Here is a 16,368-nt window from a genome sequence, read left to right as displayed (position 1 = left end):
AGCCTTGAAGACATGTTTTGTATGTTATGAACATATTATAAGAAAATAGTTACGCTAATTCATATATTAACATTTTTTTGTTTATTTCTACTATCATGATTACACCTTAGGCATGCTCATGCAATACGTCTGATATAAGTTAGAATAATTACAAACAAAAAAAGTTAACAATCTAACTACTTATAATAAGGTGCAAGTTGGCATAAACCATATAGTAGAATAAGAACAAAAGTGAGAAGGTGGGTATAGAGTCACAATGTTAAATTAACTTCTTTGGTTGAGTACATCTTAATATTCGTTTTCTTTTTCACGGGTAGAAGTTGAATTGTTTGATTATCCAGGAAAATATAGATACCATACAGAAAACTCATAGTTATCCGAAAACACCCAAGAATTGATCATTTACAAACTAGCATCTAAATGTTGAAAAGAAAAGGGCTTTTTAGAGATTTTTAGAGAAAACAAAATAAATCACAGCAAATATAATTTGACTAAGTTATACTCCCATAGAAAACCACAACACACAGTCTTATTCAACTAACCGAGCTAAAGATCGCCTAAACTCTAGTTTATCACTTACATAATTAAACCTTAAAAATAGTGCTTAAGTAGTTGGAAAAAGAGAGTTACTAGTGCTTTAACCTAAGAAAAAAAGGCAATGTAAAAGGCAAATAAAAAAGCTGGCCTTCTTCAACGTCGAAGTATCAAAACACTAGTAAGCTGACCCTGACCCCACCCATAGTGTTCAGAAAAGTCATATTAATCCGTGAAAAGATTCAGGTAACGTCACAGACCCGTCACCCAATCTCATCACCGCCTGAAACTGAAAATTTCAGACAGACCACGTGTAATAGAGCAATAATAAGTTCACATACAAAGGTTCTGTCAACTTAAAACATTTTCCAACACCACCACCACCGTTTCGCCATCACTCTTCTCCATGAATTAAGATAGAGAACAGAACAGACACATAATCTCGCGAGATGGAGAAGTTCTCCTACAACTCGTATCCCGATTCAACCGACTCGTCTCCGAGATCTCGCGAGATCGACTTCGACAACCCGCCGCCATGGGACGACCACAACCACCACCAGCAGACACAGAGCTACAAGGTGAAGTTCATGTGCAGCTACAACGGCAAGATTCAGCCTCGTCCTCACGATAACCAACTCACTTACGTAAACGGCGAAACCAAGATCCTCTCCGTAGATCGCGGCATCAGGTTCCCCGTCTTAGCTTCGAAACTCTCCGCCGTCTGCGACGACGGCGGAGGAGGAGGAGGAGACGTGTTGTTCAAGTATCAGCTTCCGGGAGAAGACCTAGACGCGTTGATCTCCGTCACCAACGATGATGATCTCGAGCACATGATGCACGAGTACGACCGCTTGCTTCGCGTGTCGTCTAAGCCAGCGAGGATGCGTCTCTTCCTCTTCCCCTCGGCTTCTTCCTCCGGAGGTTTTGGATCGGAGGGTTCGACTCAGTCGGATCGTGATCGCTTCGTTGAGGCGTTGAATACTGTTCGGAGCAGGCCTGAATCGGAGAAATCTGTAACCGCTCCTCCGAGTAACGCGGATTTTTTATTTGGATCGGAGAAAGTTGTGTCGTCTCCTCCGCCGCCGTCGCAGCCACCGCATGAGGTGAAGTTGCCGGTTCCGGTGGCGCTTGAACCTCCTCTGTTCAATGATCCGCGCGTGATTCAACAGGAAGCTGTGTATAGAAGGAAGAGCGAAGACTCCGGAGGAGGTTACTTCTCTCCGACGTACGCCGCTCAAAATCCAGCGCCGCCGCAGCCGACGATTCCTATAACTAATCAGCAAGCTCCTCCGGTGACGTTCTGGCAAGGGAGCCATAATAATAATCCAGGAGGCGTGTTTCCAACAACCGCGCCGGGGTTGGGATTACCGGAGCAGCCGGTGTACATGATTCCATCTCCATCTCCAACTCCACATCCAGCAAGTGTATACCACGCGCCTCCACAGCAACCGCAAGGGGTCATGAGACCGGTGGTTACAGGACAAGTAAACCAAGGCGGTTACTATCCTTACAGGGAACAGCACCAACCGGCGTACAGCATGACTCAGCCGCCTGTAGGAGTAGCAAAGGGACAGCAACAACAACAACAACAACCTCCTCCGCCTTTTACTTCCGGTCCTCCTCCTCAACCGCAATACTCAGCTGTTCCACCGCCACAGCAAGTCGTGGGATTAGCAGATACAAGGGCGTATACTCAGGTGACTTACGCGGGAGCAATGGGGAAACAAGTGTACTACACAGAAGCACCACCCCCAGGTCCTCCACAGTACCATGGGATTGGTTTACCTGTAACCGGTGGTATGAGCGGATTGAGAACCGGACCGGACGGGAAGCTTGTTGCTATGAACATGGCACCCAAGGTTTCATCACAGAACTCAGATTCTGCTGTGTGACGATGAGGTATATATTTGTGAAAAGCACTACAAATTTCAATCATCGATCATCATATATTAATGTAATTGAGATTACTTTGGTATTTGAATGTCTCATAAATAATGTTTTTTTTTTACTCTTGCATCTACTTCCTTTATGATGTTATGAACTTATGATGTTCTTCTTGATTCTGCAATTTCTATAACTTTTTGTCATTGTTTCATGAACCATATGTCTCTTGTGCATTTTGCCTGCATCTCTTTCAAGCTTTTGCGCGCCTTTTCACCTTTTTGTTTTTTTTTTGCTTATGTCAACAAGATTAGGTTGGACTTGTTGATTAATATATATATATATATTATATATAAAAATGGGTTGTTTGTTGACACGAGAACTGATATCATCTATTGAGGAAGCTCAACATCTGAAACTCAATAATTGGATTATTTATGACGATTTCAAAAAGGTTTACGTATATGATTGGTTTTTTAGTTAAATGGTTTATATTAGTAGAGGGATTGCCGTTGCATATTGTATAATTCTATAATATACGTATTGTAAATTGACTCTATATATATCGATGATGGTCCACTCGAAAAGACAAAGTATCAACCTTATTAAAGGACAGGTGTTGTGTGAAAGGATGCTGTTATTAAGTTGGGAGTGTGAGAATCTTATTAGGAGGAAAATAAACGGCTTTATTCACTCACTTATCGCCATGTCGTGAACCCATTTGCTGCTGTTTCTTTCAAAATTTCTTCACTAGACGCCGATCATTTATGAAAATCAATCATATCATCGAATGCATGTATCAATCAGGAAAAGGATAATCCAAAACAGGTGTCATACGCATGTCTTTAGTTTCATGTCATAATTAGAGACCATCACCGGTACAACCATCTTCGCCGCATGATCCCAATAATCATTTGCAAAAAAAAAAAAAAAACTTCGTGATCCTCTACAACAAAGGTCGAGTCGCGCTCTAGGAGGATAGTATTAAGAGACGTAAGTTCGCTAATGGATCACACAAAATCTCTCGATAATGTGAAATCAAGATTCCATAACTGAGCAGCTAATTGGCAAATTCGAGCTTCTTTTTTGTTCTTAAGAATATTCCTTGGTCCTCACTCTTCAAAGAGTTTCAGTACAAAGAGCATTAAGTCCACTACGTCCAATCACGAGAGTCAAGGGATCATGTCTTGTTAGTTACGCATCTCTGTGAGAGCTTCCAAGCACACCTCTACTTCGAACTTCATCTCTACATCACTCTCAACTCATACATAATAAGAGATACAAATGTCTCTGTTTCTCTGGACTTTCTTTATTCAAACAATGTTTTCCATCAACCTCCCATCATTCGAGTATTTTATAACAATCAATAAATTATCTGATGAAGATACACATATGGAATCGATAGCTTTAATCTGTAACAATGAATATTACCAACAGCAAAAGAATGAAAACATAACCGCTGAACTATCAATAAACATCTATTGAGGACAAACAAAGTGACCAATGTAAGTAACGTAGAAATTCAGGAATCAAATAAATAAGGGAAATCCAATTCAAACTTAGATTCAGATCCTTCTAGTTTCATTCAGCAAAAAACAAAAAGATGAGAGAGAAAAAACATGAAAAAGGAAGATTGTTTTCACCAGGTGATTCTGGTTGTATGCCTATTAATCCTCAGTGTTCTTGAGATTCATAAACAGATGACCAAGTGCAGTTTCACAAGCTGTTTGGCCATCTTCTCCCAAACCCTTGAGGAGAGACTTGGTGAGTTTCAACGAAGAGACCATTCTAAAGACCCTGCCACAGAACTTGCGCACCTTAGCCCGCCTTGCTTGCTTCTCCGGCATATTTGTAACAAGCACTTTAATAAAATGACTCAGTTTCACCAGATGGCTCTTCATTTTCTTCTTCGACTCTTCTTGCGTCTCTTTGCCTATAGGAGCCAACGACCTTAAAGCTTCAGAGATCAATTCAAGAGCTTCCACTCTACGATACTCAACCTTCGGATTAACAATTTTCTCCAGAATAAATCCAAACAGCTGGTGTGCAATCCACGGTCTCCTTCTAAACACTTCCTCAAGAAAGTCTACCTTTATCTGAGACTTCTTGCTGCTATCAAAGTACCCGACAAGGACACTCCTAAACACATCCACGATCTTCTCCAGTTCGGTCTCTGAGAACTTTCTCAAGTCGATTATCTTCAGAACCCAGTAGGTTGAGTTCTGGGCAAGGTTAGCGATCATCTTGTGTCGGTTCCACGCAGCAGACTGCATCTTCTTGGAAGGATCAACACCTGACTTCTTACTCTTGAATGGCTTTGCCGCCAGTTTAAGATTCTTCTCCAATAAAGAAGCAAGTGCAGGTAGTTCAATAGATTCATCCTTGAATAACTCTTTAGCCTTGAAGATCTTCTTCTGGATGATACCCCATATACGCTGTAAAAGCTGCTGACTACTTTCTGCAGTGCTTGGGTTCACTAGTGCCTGAGCTAGGTTTAAGTACACTGTCATAACTTGAGGATTACCTGTTAAAACATATCCCCAAACACACACAAAGCACTTATCTCAGTAGATACACTTCATCAAGCCAAATCATTATCTTATAAAGCAATTACCTGGATTTTCATGAAGGTAGATTTCGAGAAGGGATAGGACACGGAGTTTAAACAGCACAAGCTGGGACTGAGCAGTTTCGCCGCCAGCTTGATTCCTCTTCTCCTTGAATATCTGTGCCAAATAAGTGTCCATACGGAACATTGCATCGTCATCCATCCCATCATCTTCTTCTTCTTCAGAGTCATCAGAGTCATCCGAATTTTCAGGAGCTTCTCTGTCAACTGCCATACGGGCAACGCCAGTAACTGTTTCAGAATCGTCAGTTGGATCATCGCTCTCACCAGTCTCACCCATTTCCTCGTTTTCTTCTTCTTCTTCTTCATCTTCAATAGCCAGAAGATCTTCATCATCGTCAAGATCCTCAGAGTCTTGGTCGTCCTGATGTCTAGCCGGTTTTAGATCTTTCTTGATCACACGTAGCATTCTCAACAGTCCATCATTGGTAACATCTTGACAGAAGTACTTGAAAACCTACAGCAGACATAGAATTGTAAATTTCTATTAAATCATGAGACTGAAACAGTTGAAAACAATGAAGCAAATGATCAAATAGAGATTTTAGGATCAGAAAACTTCAAGTAGAGTAAAGAATATAATCTTTTTACTTGTGGCTAGCTTATTACCTGCTCAATGGAAGATCGCATTGGAGCTGAAGAATGTGGCAAGAGAGAAAGTAATGTGTCCACGAGGACATCCATGACTGCTGGTTCTTCTTCACCATCAGCCTCACCTTCGCCATCAGTAGAGGAGGAACTGAAAGCTTTGTCACAGCATACTGAAAGTTCACTTGCAGCTTCCGAGAAGTCTCCCGGATGGAGGAGTATTTGAAGCAACAGCTGAACGACTAAGTGCCTCAATGCATGATACTTACTTGCATCAGCAGATAATCCACAATTCCTTTCCTGCCAAATAGTTAAGATTCCAATTTAACACACAGAAGCATGTCAACATCTATTTGAGTAAGATTTCAATTTAAGTAGCATTAGAGCAAAAGCCAGTAAGACATTTACCTCCTCTGAGAGTTTACTTTCTGTTTCTTGTAATTCTTTGACAGCCTTTTCATCTGCTTCATTCAAGGAACGAAAGAGAGAAACCGAGGGAATACTCTGCAGCGTGCTAAGAAATTTCATGAAGTAGGAAACAGGATCCTCGGGCTGCTCCAAGCCACTCTCCTTAGGTATCGGATTCTCAATCTTTTGAGAATTCGACAGCAGTAGCTGAAGCTGTTCGATGCACATTTTGCAAAGAGCAGTGGGAGTAGCTGTCTTCGGCCACTTAAATTTCTCCTGCAACTCAAATGACGTGACTTCAGTGCCTAGAGAAGCCACAAATAGACCTTGAACAGCTAGAAATTTCAGGATCTGCTTCTGCACTCGTAGTTTGGCCTCTGGGGACAATTTGGCATGTTTTAAAATGCCAGGGAGAGACTCAATGACCCAGCTTTTCAGAACATCTGAGTTTACAGTTGTTCCAATCGAATCCTTCTCCTCGTTTGAACCTATCTCAGAATTATCGTCTGTTGTTTGACTCTGATCTGAGTTGAGAGAGGAAGGTTCTAGCGCCCATTTCATACTTGAAGGTTCCTCAGGAACATGCTGTTCATCCACAAACAAGTTCATCAAGTTCTGGAGGAAAAGCGTGCAACCCTCTTCAGTTTCAAAATCAGCAGCTAGATCTTTCACAGTTTTTGTACGCGTAATATTGTCAAACTTTCCTTCACTGTGTTTCTGAAGAGCCATGGTAACAGCCACCCTCTTGGTATCATCGTCTTTCACCCAATCTATCAACTCCGCGAGGAAATGAGTTGCAACTTTATGCAGCCAAGAGTCCTTTGTGGAGAGTATATCCATGAGGCACTGAACAAACTTCAACGATAAGAAGTGTTGGACGAAACTGGCAGGGAGCTTTGGGAGAAGAAGAAGCAGGATATCGAATGCCAAATGCTTGCGATCATGAGATGAAGAAAGCAGGGTTCCTTCCATAAAAATTTCGCAGAAACTCCGACTGTTATTTGTGGCCTCTTCTTCTATGGGGTTGGACTTGCGGTTTCTCTTTTGCTTTTTGGAGGAACTCGGAGCCGATGAGACATCTTCGCCTTGAACAACAGCTTCCGGCAACAGCATGTCGCGAATGACAGACCATAAGCTATGAACACGAGGCTGACAGAAAGTAGATTCCTGGAATTTATTTCACAATAGAACAATCTCAGCAAATAATCTTAACATGTTAACCATTTCTCCATCGCAAAAAGATTGGCAATGTACCTTCAAGCAATCACCAATGACTGAGAGATGATCAGCAGAAAAAAACTTCCCGGAACTGAAAGGAACTGGTAGAAGCTTGCCAAAGACAGGATGATCAACTGAAATCTTCTCACGGAGATTGAGCGCTAGGAGCAAAGCATCAGGGTTTCCATCCTCGGTGGCTTGTTCAAACCACTTATGAAGCTCTGGAGCTTCCATAACATGAGTCACAACAGCTTCAGCAGGCAGCTGTACAATAATATAACAAATGGTATCATAAGAAGACTTCACAGCACGCAACAAATGGTATCACAAGAATGAACCTATTATACATACCTTCTCAACAAAGTCTAGAAGAACATGAACAGCTGGCTCCTGCAAGTAACGTTTCTTCGCAGCAAGACCAATGAGAGCATTGGTAAACTCTTTGATGATCTGAGAGTCTTTATCAGACTTCCAGGCTTCAACAAGTCTTCCAGATCGTGCTAGCGCACCGTACGCAAACAACCTACCCAATAAGCATTCTTTTACATCCTGTGTCAAATTGCAAAACCAAAGCATTTGAGTCTCTACAAAAGTAAACACAAACACAAAAGGAGAAAACAGCTACATACCTGTCCCTTCATGGATGAAGACACGGACAAAGAATCAGAAATGAGCTTCAGTAGCGACTCCACATTAATGCTAGAGATTAAGCTAACAGGTAACGTCAGCCCCAAAGCAAATCCTTGTCTTGCACACTGTTTATTAAAGTGTTCTTCAGTTACAAAAAAGTGAAGATCTTTGGATATTAAAACCGAACCAGAGAAGGAGATATACCTCTCTTGAAGAAGAGACACCACGAATAAGCCTCCGTAGAGCGTATCTGAGATGCGGCGCACAGTTATCCAAACCGTCGTTCTTCTCAGCTTCGAGCATCAATCCTCCGTCGACGGATTCCTTATCAGGCAACATCTCGTACTGCTTCTGAATCTCTTGCAGCCTCGTCACCAATGAGGTAGCAGCCGCTTCTCTAACGGAACCCTCAGGAGAAGCCAAGTCTCTGAAATAGCTAAGAGGCAACTCCGGCAAAGAGGAAGATGCGGCGGCGGCGGAAGACGTTTCAGGGCCGTCGGAGTTCGATTCGGAAACCACCGCCGCAGGGGGCTTTGCCGGCCGGGGAAGGTCGCCGTCGTTATCGAGAGCGGCGCGTTTTCTCTCCTTGTCAGAAGCTTTCCTCTTCTTCCTCTTCTCCATGTCTTTACCGGTACACGCGACGCCGGGATGAGGCGCCGCCGCCGCCGCCGCGGCATCGGAATCGTCAGCGTTCATCTTATCACGCTTGGATTTCTTCTTCTTCTTCATGAAGGAATCGGTGTGGTTCTTCTTCTCGACATCTTCCGATGAATCGGCGCTGCTTCTCTTCTTACTACCCATTGATGGTGAAACTGAGAAGCCGCGATTTTGCTTTGAAGAAAGAGGGCAAAGCTTTAAAAAAGGATGTGAAAATTTTTGAGGAACGGAAATAAATACAAAACCCTAAGCGGCGGATTTGGACGACCCGACCCGACTCAAGGGTTTAGGGTTTTACAAGCCCACTCTCTTACCACCAACGGACCGTAACTTTGAATATGCATACACGTGTATTATTTAATCCATTTTTATTTTCTTTTAGTAACACATCTCTTTACACAATATGTTAAATCCATAAACATATAGATCTCAGACATAAGTCTATTCTCTTCAACAACGAATTATACACAATTTTTAAGATATTTTACATTGTGGTGATAAATTCTTGATTACATTTCAAAGTTGCATATAGATCTCAGACATAAGGCCATTAAAAGATGTGTTAACCGAAAGTGGCTATTGGGATTACGAGATGTTTTTTAATCCAGCTTTACTAAAAAAACGGGAAACTAATCGAGAAAGCTTTATTATTACGAATCCATAATGCATTATTCGATTAAGAAAAGGGAAATAACCCAAAGTTCTTATAAACGAAAAACACAAAAGACTTCTGGTTCTGGAAATGAAATAGGATTTTTGAGGATATTCAAATTCTCAGCATAAATCACCAGCTGATGAATAGTTTCGTAAATAAAAATGTAAATAAAAGCAAATAAAAACATGAGCCTTGAATCATCAGGCACCAATAGTGGAAGCGGAGTTCTTCCTGCACTCAGACAACATGTCCATGTAGAACTGACACTTGCTGATATCGCTTCCATAGCTGCTAACACACTGCAACAATAACCATATCAAAAAACAAATCAGCGACCTTGCATAAGCAAATATGTAGCGCACTTAAGAATCTAGACAAGCAAGCAAAAAGAGTATTATATAATGGGATGAGACAGAAATGAGAACGAGGGTGGAACACTACTAACATCTTGGAAAGCCTTAGCATGAAGATCACAGGAGCTTGAGAACATGCCGCCTGCAGCAGGAGCAGCAGACGCAGAAGCAGAGGCAGTCTCAACACCTTCATGCTGAATGGTTCGTGGGCCCATCACAGCATCAACAGCCCTATGCGCAACAGCACTTCCGGTTCCAAAAGCCATACCTAAAAAAACAGGTTAAGAGAGGCGTTATAAAAGCTTTAAGACAAACGGAGACAAATGATTATACTTACCCTGAGCAATGGTTGAACCAATGCCTGAGAGCATGCCGCCACCACCGCTAGCCTGAGCTGCTGGTGCTGGAGGAGGTGCACGGTTTACTGCAAATACACATTCATAAATACGAATAATTGTCAGCTGATTGAATTGAATATTCAAAACTCATAGAGATCAGCAAGAAATAATTGGGGGAAAATTAGAGTTTACCAGTTTGAGGAGGAGGGCTACGTGCAGCAGCAGGACGGGGACGAGGTGCAGATCTTCCTGCAAACGAACAACCACAAATCAAATCGAGAAATGAAGATCTGTATCTCGAACCAAATACGCCTTTATAGTTTATAAGATTTCACTATCTGATCAACACAAATATCAGAGAAGGTCAACAACTATCGGATAAACCCTAGCTCGGCATTAAACAACTCCAGATTAACAATAGAGATTCCAAAATCATAGAATCGAGTAAGATCTAAAGAATCGAGAAAGAGAAGAAGCGGCTTACCTCCTGAGCTACGGCGACCCATTTTTGGTTTTGTGATTAGAGAGAGATGGCCACGAAATGATGAGTTGATGAGAGATTTACAACAATTCTGGAGGCGGTTGTTCTTTATATATAGGTAGTGAGCAAACCAGAAACAGGTCAAGACCACGCAGATATGTACACGTGTTTGTTTTTCATTGGTTGCAAGTCGTTAATTTCTAGAACAAACCGAAGTTGGCCCCTCACTTATCTTCTTCTTTGACTAAGCGTATTCACGCATTGGTATATAAATTTGGGCTTCGTTACAGAACAGGTCCACTTGAGTTTATTCCTTCTTTTTTGTTGGTGTCTCGAGGAAAATACAACTTTTTTTTGCTAAAAATGTACATTTCAAAAATAAACTAAAATAGTACTACATTTCACACTACAAACTCAAATACACATTAGACATACAAACGTTGTAGACTATAGAAAATTAATGGCTACATCTTGAAAGGCTATTGCTTGTTTATGATGCATCAAACTCCACCTCTGATTCTGACTTGGTTTACTTGCATTGAAGATGTTCTTCATCTTTGTATGATTACGATCAAAACCAAACGTAGAGTAGTACACAACATACGAATGTTCAACTGACCAAAATTTTTCAGTCTTCGTTTTCATGAAAGCTCATTTTGTACATGAAAAACTCAATTACGTTTCTATTCATTAGATTAGTAGTAACCGTGAGTAGCGCAGAATTAGAAAAGTGCTTAGAAACTTATATTTCATCTTTTACTCCAGTTTTGCTGAACAAAACATTTGTGAGAACGTGAAGCTATAAAAGAGTGAAGGGTTCAACCATTTTGACAGCTAAAGAGGATGAAATAGCTGGGAATATAACGGCAAAGTACACCGCGGCTCTGTGTGCGAGAAAGTTTCACCATTGCAGTCTTTTTGTATTGTTTTTTTCTCAAGCTTGCAAGGATTTTCTACTACATAGTTCATGAGATCTCCGTTTCTACATCATTGACTCTTTCTCTAGCTCCTCCGTTCAATCAAATCTCAATTCAACACGATAATTAGGTATGAGCATTCAGTTTTTGATTCGATTTTGGTTCCGGTTCATTCTTTTTGTTCTAATAGCAACAATTTGGTTATTTCGATTTTTAAGTACTGGCTAATATCCAATAAAATTTTGGTTCCAATTCAGTTCCAGTGTAGGATAATTTGTGTAAAAATAAGATTCTTATTTTATTTTTCCGGATTAAATATCGGGTTGTTTTTTTTTTTGTAATTTTTAATATCAAGTAGTTCAAATAAATTCAAAATAGCAAACTATTTAGGTAAATCATTACTTTCGGCTAATTTTAAATATTTTAGATAAAAAAAATATTTGGTTAGTTCTGTTTATAATTAGTATTTTTAACACACCTGGTAATTCTAAAAGTAAATATAATTAATATTTTTAGATATTCGGTTCTCGGTCAGGTTTTTTAGTACATAAACACTGGTTATTTGGGAACTTAGTTTGGTTCTGGATTCAGTTTTTTTTTGTTTATTTTTGGTTCTCGGTTTTTATGCCATGTCTATGGGTAATAACTAATAATGTGTGATAAAAATGAAAAGAATAATCACCGGACTTACTCTGTAAAGTACTTAAACTGAAAAGATGGTGTACAAGAGTTCAAAAGATCCAAACCACAGAAAATAAAAGCTTAAACAAAAGTACTTAACAAGAAACAAGTGTGAGCTCATTTATTGTTTTGTTTTCTGTATGGCAGAACAGTATTGTCCTAGTTTAGGTTGTATCTTTTGGACAATAAGGTTTCACCTTTAAGGATGAATGCATGAAGGAGGTTTTGAGCAGACTGGGTTTGATCAGGTGTCCCTGATATGACAATGATCCTGTCACTTGTTCCTAGTTGAGGTTCATGGACTATGACCCTCGCACCCGATATCTGATTAATAAACATCAAATGGTATTAAGCTACGCTTAAGCTGTGAGCTCAACTAACGGAGTGCTATTTCACGTTTAGGAAATTATCACACTAACGATTTAGTTTGTAGCTTATCATCTAAAGCTATATAGCTAAATGGGGGTTCCGTTTCCAAACTTCGACCGATTCTGTAATTTTGAATCGAGAACTAAAGAAAAGTATGGAGTTTTCGTGACTCTTGACATTAATGGTGGACGAAGGATTTGCACCCTACTTGTATAGATTTTGTTTTTGCATGTTTTCATTTCTGTTTATTATTGAGCAGTTATTTTAGTTTTTGGGATATGATTTCAGGGACTATAATCAGCCAGTGGAAACTAAAACCTGTGGCTGCTCATATGGAGCTAATAAATCAGTGCCTAACCTCCTTAGAATGACACTATTGGGCAACCAAGAAAAGATTTGTAAGCAAAATGTTTGTCTTACCTGTCTCAGTTGCTCCAGATTGTTGCCATGCTCTCCGTACACAAAGCTTATAGCATTTTCTGGAACTCTAATTTCCACAGTTGTGTTTGTAACGATGGCAGATTTGTGTCCACTGGAAGAGACCAATCAAGCATGTAAATCACACGAGCAATAATATCACATAATTGTCTACAACAGTTGGGATTTTACCTGCCAAGAACATGGCCAGGCCGTGCAGAAGATAATCCACCATTAGCATCAGATAAACCTCTCAGAGCTGCCGGTGGCTGCATAAAGACTATATATCAGCTACAGAAATTAAAATAGACGCACCAATTCTGTCTCTGTTAATTTAAGCGGCACTAGTGTTCATTAGCAGTATGTGTAAGCGCCTTAGGGTCAGAAGATTTAATCCTCTAAATCACTCAATGAGCAACAACAAGTACTTATGTTCACCAGAAAGTAGAGAATGAGAAAACACAGAAACGGAGACATACCGGAGAGGCCCACATACGAGATGCAGTCTCAGTTAAGTGATGGGAGATATCATTGTGGTCCATAGTGGACCGCCGACCAAAATTAGGAGAATAGCCACCTGATGGATTAAACCTATCAGGAACCGGGTCTTCTGGTCGTGTGTAAGGATCTGTGCCAGCAGGTCTCAAATAATTAGCTGATAACTGAGACCCACTTAAAAAGGAGTCATCAGATCTTCTGTTAAGACTTGTAGAGATGGTAGGTGGATGACCAAAGGACTGATGAGACCCAACAGACAGAGGATTATCTGATTGTCCGCGGTGGATTCTCTCTGTAGTTAAGGTGGGGTTGCTCTTGGTTACGGAACTTTTCCTTGATTTAGAGAAAAGACTGTCTCGCAGCCTGCTCGTAACATGGAAAATGGCTTCTCTTACATTAGGGAACTCTCCTGTAATCTATTAGACAGTAAAGAATGAGTTTATGACAGACAACTAAAAAACAATTATGTTTTAGAAAAGAACAATATGAAAACTGTATTCCACAATGTCATTGCAATTGAAATATGTATCATAATCAAAAGGTGAACAAGTAGTCTAAGTACCTGCACAACTTGATCATTCTCTGAAATACATTTTGGATTCTGCTCAGCCTTCAAAATTTGAATGGCAGCCCCCGTGGCTTTCCGCATTTCCGAAACTACAGCACCTCCTTTTCCAAGCAAACAACCAATCTGACTTGTTGGGACCACAAGTCGTGCGGTTATAGACATCCTTGAGCCATTGTCTACGATTTTTTTAGTGGCAAGCTCAAATAATCTAGTAAAAACAAGGAGAATAGCTTTCTGGGCTGGCGAGCTTTGACAGTCAGGACTCTACATGATGAAAAAGCAATTATCAAACAACAATAGTAGATAGATAGGATAATAACACAAAAGCATCAATGAAGATGGGAAGGGATAAAAAAAAGACCAACCTCTGGTGCAGTAACTGTAATTAAACGTTCTTCACAGTCAGCAATTGTATTTCCCACACTTATGAAGGCACCTGACTCGCTATGAAGCGTCCTTATAACTTTACCCCCTGTCCCAATAACTCCACCAGCATTTTCAATGGAACAAAGTATCTTAAAAACTACGTCTTGGTTCTCTGCTTCCACTTCTGGTTGATGTGGTTTCAAGGTGACAGCGTTAGTCATTAGAGCGGAGGTCGTATTGCTGTGAGGATGAGTATCTAAAGTGGAACTACGATGAGCAAGAAAATCTCCACTTGGCCGACGAAGAGTTTCTTGTGGGATTGTTTCAATAGTCCTCCCAAAAGCATCACGCTCAAACTGCATGCCCCTAATAGCATCACGTTGAACCATCTCGTAAGGTCTACCCAAGGAATCATGAGAAGAAGTATCCACCTCTCTGTGCTGTCGGAAAACATCTCCCCTGACACCATCAGAAGGCCTGTATAACACTTCTCGTGGACCCAGATCAATATGCCGGCGTAAAGCATCATGCCGTTCCGCTTCAATCTGCCTGAGTAAAGCATCTTGACGGTCCTCCTCAATATGCCTGCGCAAAGTACCCTGAGAAACCCCATCAATATGCCTATGATGCAGAGCATCATGAGGAATCACATCACTGGGGCGAGCTAAAGTACCCCGAGGAAACATATCAGCTCCTCTCGTTCTATAATCATAATCTTCAACCGACCTACGAAGAAGAGACTCCTGAATAATTGTTTCTAAGGGCCTATGCGAAGATTCTTGGATGGTCTCTTTCTCAAATGGTCTGTTTCCCACCGTCCTTATCTTCTTAACATCTTGGCAATCTTGCAAGCAGCGGGAGACAGAAACAAGCGCTTTCTTCACAGCATTAACATTACCTTCAATCTGCAACATAGTTATTGACACAATGTGAGAAAAACACACAATAAAATCTGCAAAAACAAGCACATTGCTACATACCACGCTTTCAAGCTCACACCTCTACCATAAGCTAAACCATGGTTCTAAAAACTGGTCTAGGCTGCTGGAGAACCTGCCTAAGCGCTAACTAGGAGCTAGCGGAAACAATTATCTTAAAATCCAATTTATGCAACTCAAATCGGTTTATATTGTTCTAAATCAGTTTAAATCAATTAAATTTAGTCTAAATATACTAAACTAAGAATTAATGTTAGTACAAAACCAAAAATTTTGTATAATTTCATTTGTTAAATCTAGGCCTTAGGCTCTGAATAATCCGTCTGGTCGCTAGTCCTTCAGTTTCTTCAACATTGAGCTAAGCTAAAACAATAAGCTAAAAACAAGAGTTTGTACCTCCACCATCTCATCATCACGGTCAGCGCAAATAGGCAAATTCTCAGTCCGTATAGCAATCTTGCAACCAGTTTCTTTCCTAATACGCCCCACCATTTGACCACCCTTGCCTATCACAGCCCCCGCGTGGCTAGACTCCGTCAACAAACGGCACACCACCGTACTGCTATCCGCTTCAGCCGCTAGAATCTCGAACACACGAATCACCGCTGCTTGTGCTTTAGATACCTCAACTTCATCCTCCTCCTTCCTCTCAGCCTCTGTGCTCCCATTGCTATCAACACCTAACTTTACCCTAGACGTTGAATCCACTTGTGCTATGATCGTGATGACCCGATCCGGAGACCCAACCGGAGGCTCCTCGACCCGAATCTTGGCTCCGGTTGACTGTTGGAGCTGTTTGATCACGCTTCCGGATTTTCCAATCACCGCACCGACCTGCGATATTGGGCTGAGCAATCGGAACGACGCGTGTCCCACGGGAACAACCAGAGGGGAGAGCAGCTGCGCGTGGTGCGTCTTCGCTCTTTTGGAAGATCCGAATCCTGAACCCGGATCTACGGCTCTGGATCTCTTCTCTGTAGAATAGTGATAGTTGTTTCGCTCCATGACCTCTCTCTCTTTTTACAATCTTGTGACGGCGGTTCCCGGCGAATCGATTGTCACGAAAGGTCTTGTAACAGTCTCTAACGCTTAAGTTGCTAACTTGCACCGAATAAGTGGACTAAAACGATATCGTTTTATACGTGCGCCGGCCGGATAAGTGGCTTAAACGACACAGTTTTAATACGTGCGCTGGATAAGTGAAACGACGTCGTTATAATATGTTTGTTGTTTTTACTTGTT

General features: G+C 41.1%; 4 protein-coding genes across 4 annotated transcripts; 1 reads left to right on the top strand and 3 right to left on the bottom strand.

The window, feature by feature from the left end:
- Positions 1-867: 867 nt before the first annotated feature.
- Positions 868-2,620, top strand: LOC125610132 (leucine-rich repeat extensin-like protein 3). The gene has a single exon (XM_048781953.1). It carries the CDS (start codon positions 984-986, stop codon positions 2,424-2,426), a length of 1,443 nt encoding a protein of 480 aa, XP_048637910.1. The 5' UTR covers positions 868-983; the 3' UTR covers positions 2,427-2,620.
- A 1,240-nt stretch (positions 2,621-3,860) lies between these two features.
- On the bottom strand, positions 3,861-8,758 carry LOC106348052 (myb-binding protein 1A). Its single transcript, XM_013787697.3, has 8 exons — positions 8,093-8,758; positions 7,888-8,013; positions 7,610-7,807; positions 7,295-7,522; positions 6,041-7,207; positions 5,654-5,932; positions 5,030-5,501; positions 3,861-4,939 (listed from the first exon to the last, which is right to left on the bottom strand). The coding sequence occupies exons 1-8, from the start codon at positions 8,687-8,689 to the stop codon at positions 4,083-4,085; spliced, it is 3,924 nt and encodes a 1,307-aa protein (XP_013643151.2). The 5' UTR covers positions 8,690-8,758; the 3' UTR covers positions 3,861-4,082.
- A 417-nt stretch (positions 8,759-9,175) lies between these two features.
- Positions 9,176-10,637, bottom strand: LOC125610133 (coiled-coil-helix-coiled-coil-helix domain-containing protein 10, mitochondrial-like). The gene is made up of 5 exons (XM_048781954.1): positions 10,376-10,637; positions 10,084-10,140; positions 9,891-9,977; positions 9,646-9,821; positions 9,176-9,499 (listed from the first exon to the last, which is right to left on the bottom strand). Exons 1-5 carry the CDS (start codon positions 10,395-10,397, stop codon positions 9,401-9,403), a joined length of 441 nt encoding a protein of 146 aa, XP_048637911.1. The 5' UTR covers positions 10,398-10,637; the 3' UTR covers positions 9,176-9,400.
- A 1,327-nt stretch (positions 10,638-11,964) lies between these two features.
- LOC125610131 (KH domain-containing protein HEN4-like) lies at positions 11,965-16,217 on the bottom strand. The gene is made up of 7 exons (XM_048781952.1): positions 15,523-16,217; positions 14,188-15,093; positions 13,817-14,086; positions 13,236-13,670; positions 12,949-13,025; positions 12,760-12,871; positions 11,965-12,294 (listed from the first exon to the last, which is right to left on the bottom strand). The coding sequence occupies exons 1-7, from the start codon at positions 16,129-16,131 to the stop codon at positions 12,130-12,132; spliced, it is 2,574 nt and encodes an 857-aa protein (XP_048637909.1). The 5' UTR covers positions 16,132-16,217; the 3' UTR covers positions 11,965-12,129.
- Positions 16,218-16,368: the final 151 nt, after the last annotated feature.

The sequence above is a fragment of the Brassica napus genome, chromosome A6 (assembly GCF_020379485.1).
Source record: "Brassica napus cultivar Da-Ae chromosome A6, Da-Ae, whole genome shotgun sequence".
NCBI lineage: Eukaryota > Viridiplantae > Streptophyta > Magnoliopsida > Brassicales > Brassicaceae > Brassica > Brassica napus.
Note: the sequence above shows the minus strand (reverse complement) of the source record. Positions and strands in the feature narration are given on the sequence as shown.

What these genes read in the sequence shown, in the direction of transcription:
- LOC125610131 (XM_048781952.1), bottom strand. Translation starts at nt 16,131, where the DNA reads ATGGAGCGAAACAACTATCACTATTCTACAGAGAAGAGATCCAGAGCC. An exon ending in TTACAGTTACTGCACCAGAG is followed by an intron (nt 14,087 to 14,187) that starts GTTGGTCTTTTT and finishes TTCATCATGTAG; the next exon opens with AGTCCTGACTGTCAAAGCTC. An exon ending in CCTGGCCATGTTCTTGGCAG is followed by an intron (nt 12,872 to 12,948) that starts GTAAAATCCCAA and finishes GGTCTCTTCCAG; the next exon opens with TGGACACAAATCTGCCATCG.
- LOC106348052 (XM_013787697.3), bottom strand. Translation starts at nt 8,689, where the DNA reads ATGGGTAGTAAGAAGAGAAGCAGCGCCGATTCATCGGAAGATGTCGAG. An exon ending in TTCTAGACTTTGTTGAGAAG is followed by an intron (nt 7,523 to 7,609) that starts GTATGTATAATA and finishes ATTATTGTACAG; the next exon opens with CTGCCTGCTGAAGCTGTTGT. An exon ending in AAAGTAAACTCTCAGAGGAG is followed by an intron (nt 5,933 to 6,040) that starts GTAAATGTCTTA and finishes ACTATTTGGCAG; the next exon opens with GAAAGGAATTGTGGATTATC.
- LOC125610132 (XM_048781953.1), top strand. Translation starts at nt 984, where the DNA reads ATGGAGAAGTTCTCCTACAACTCGTATCCCGATTCAACCGACTCGTCT.
- LOC125610133 (XM_048781954.1), bottom strand. Translation starts at nt 10,397, where the DNA reads ATGGGTCGCCGTAGCTCAGGAG. An exon ending in GGGTCGCCGTAGCTCAGGAG is followed by an intron (nt 10,141 to 10,375) that starts GTAAGCCGCTTC and finishes GTTCGTTTGCAG; the next exon opens with GAAGATCTGCACCTCGTCCC. An exon ending in TAGCCCTCCTCCTCAAACTG is followed by an intron (nt 9,978 to 10,083) that starts GTAAACTCTAAT and finishes GTGTATTTGCAG; the next exon opens with TAAACCGTGCACCTCCTCCA.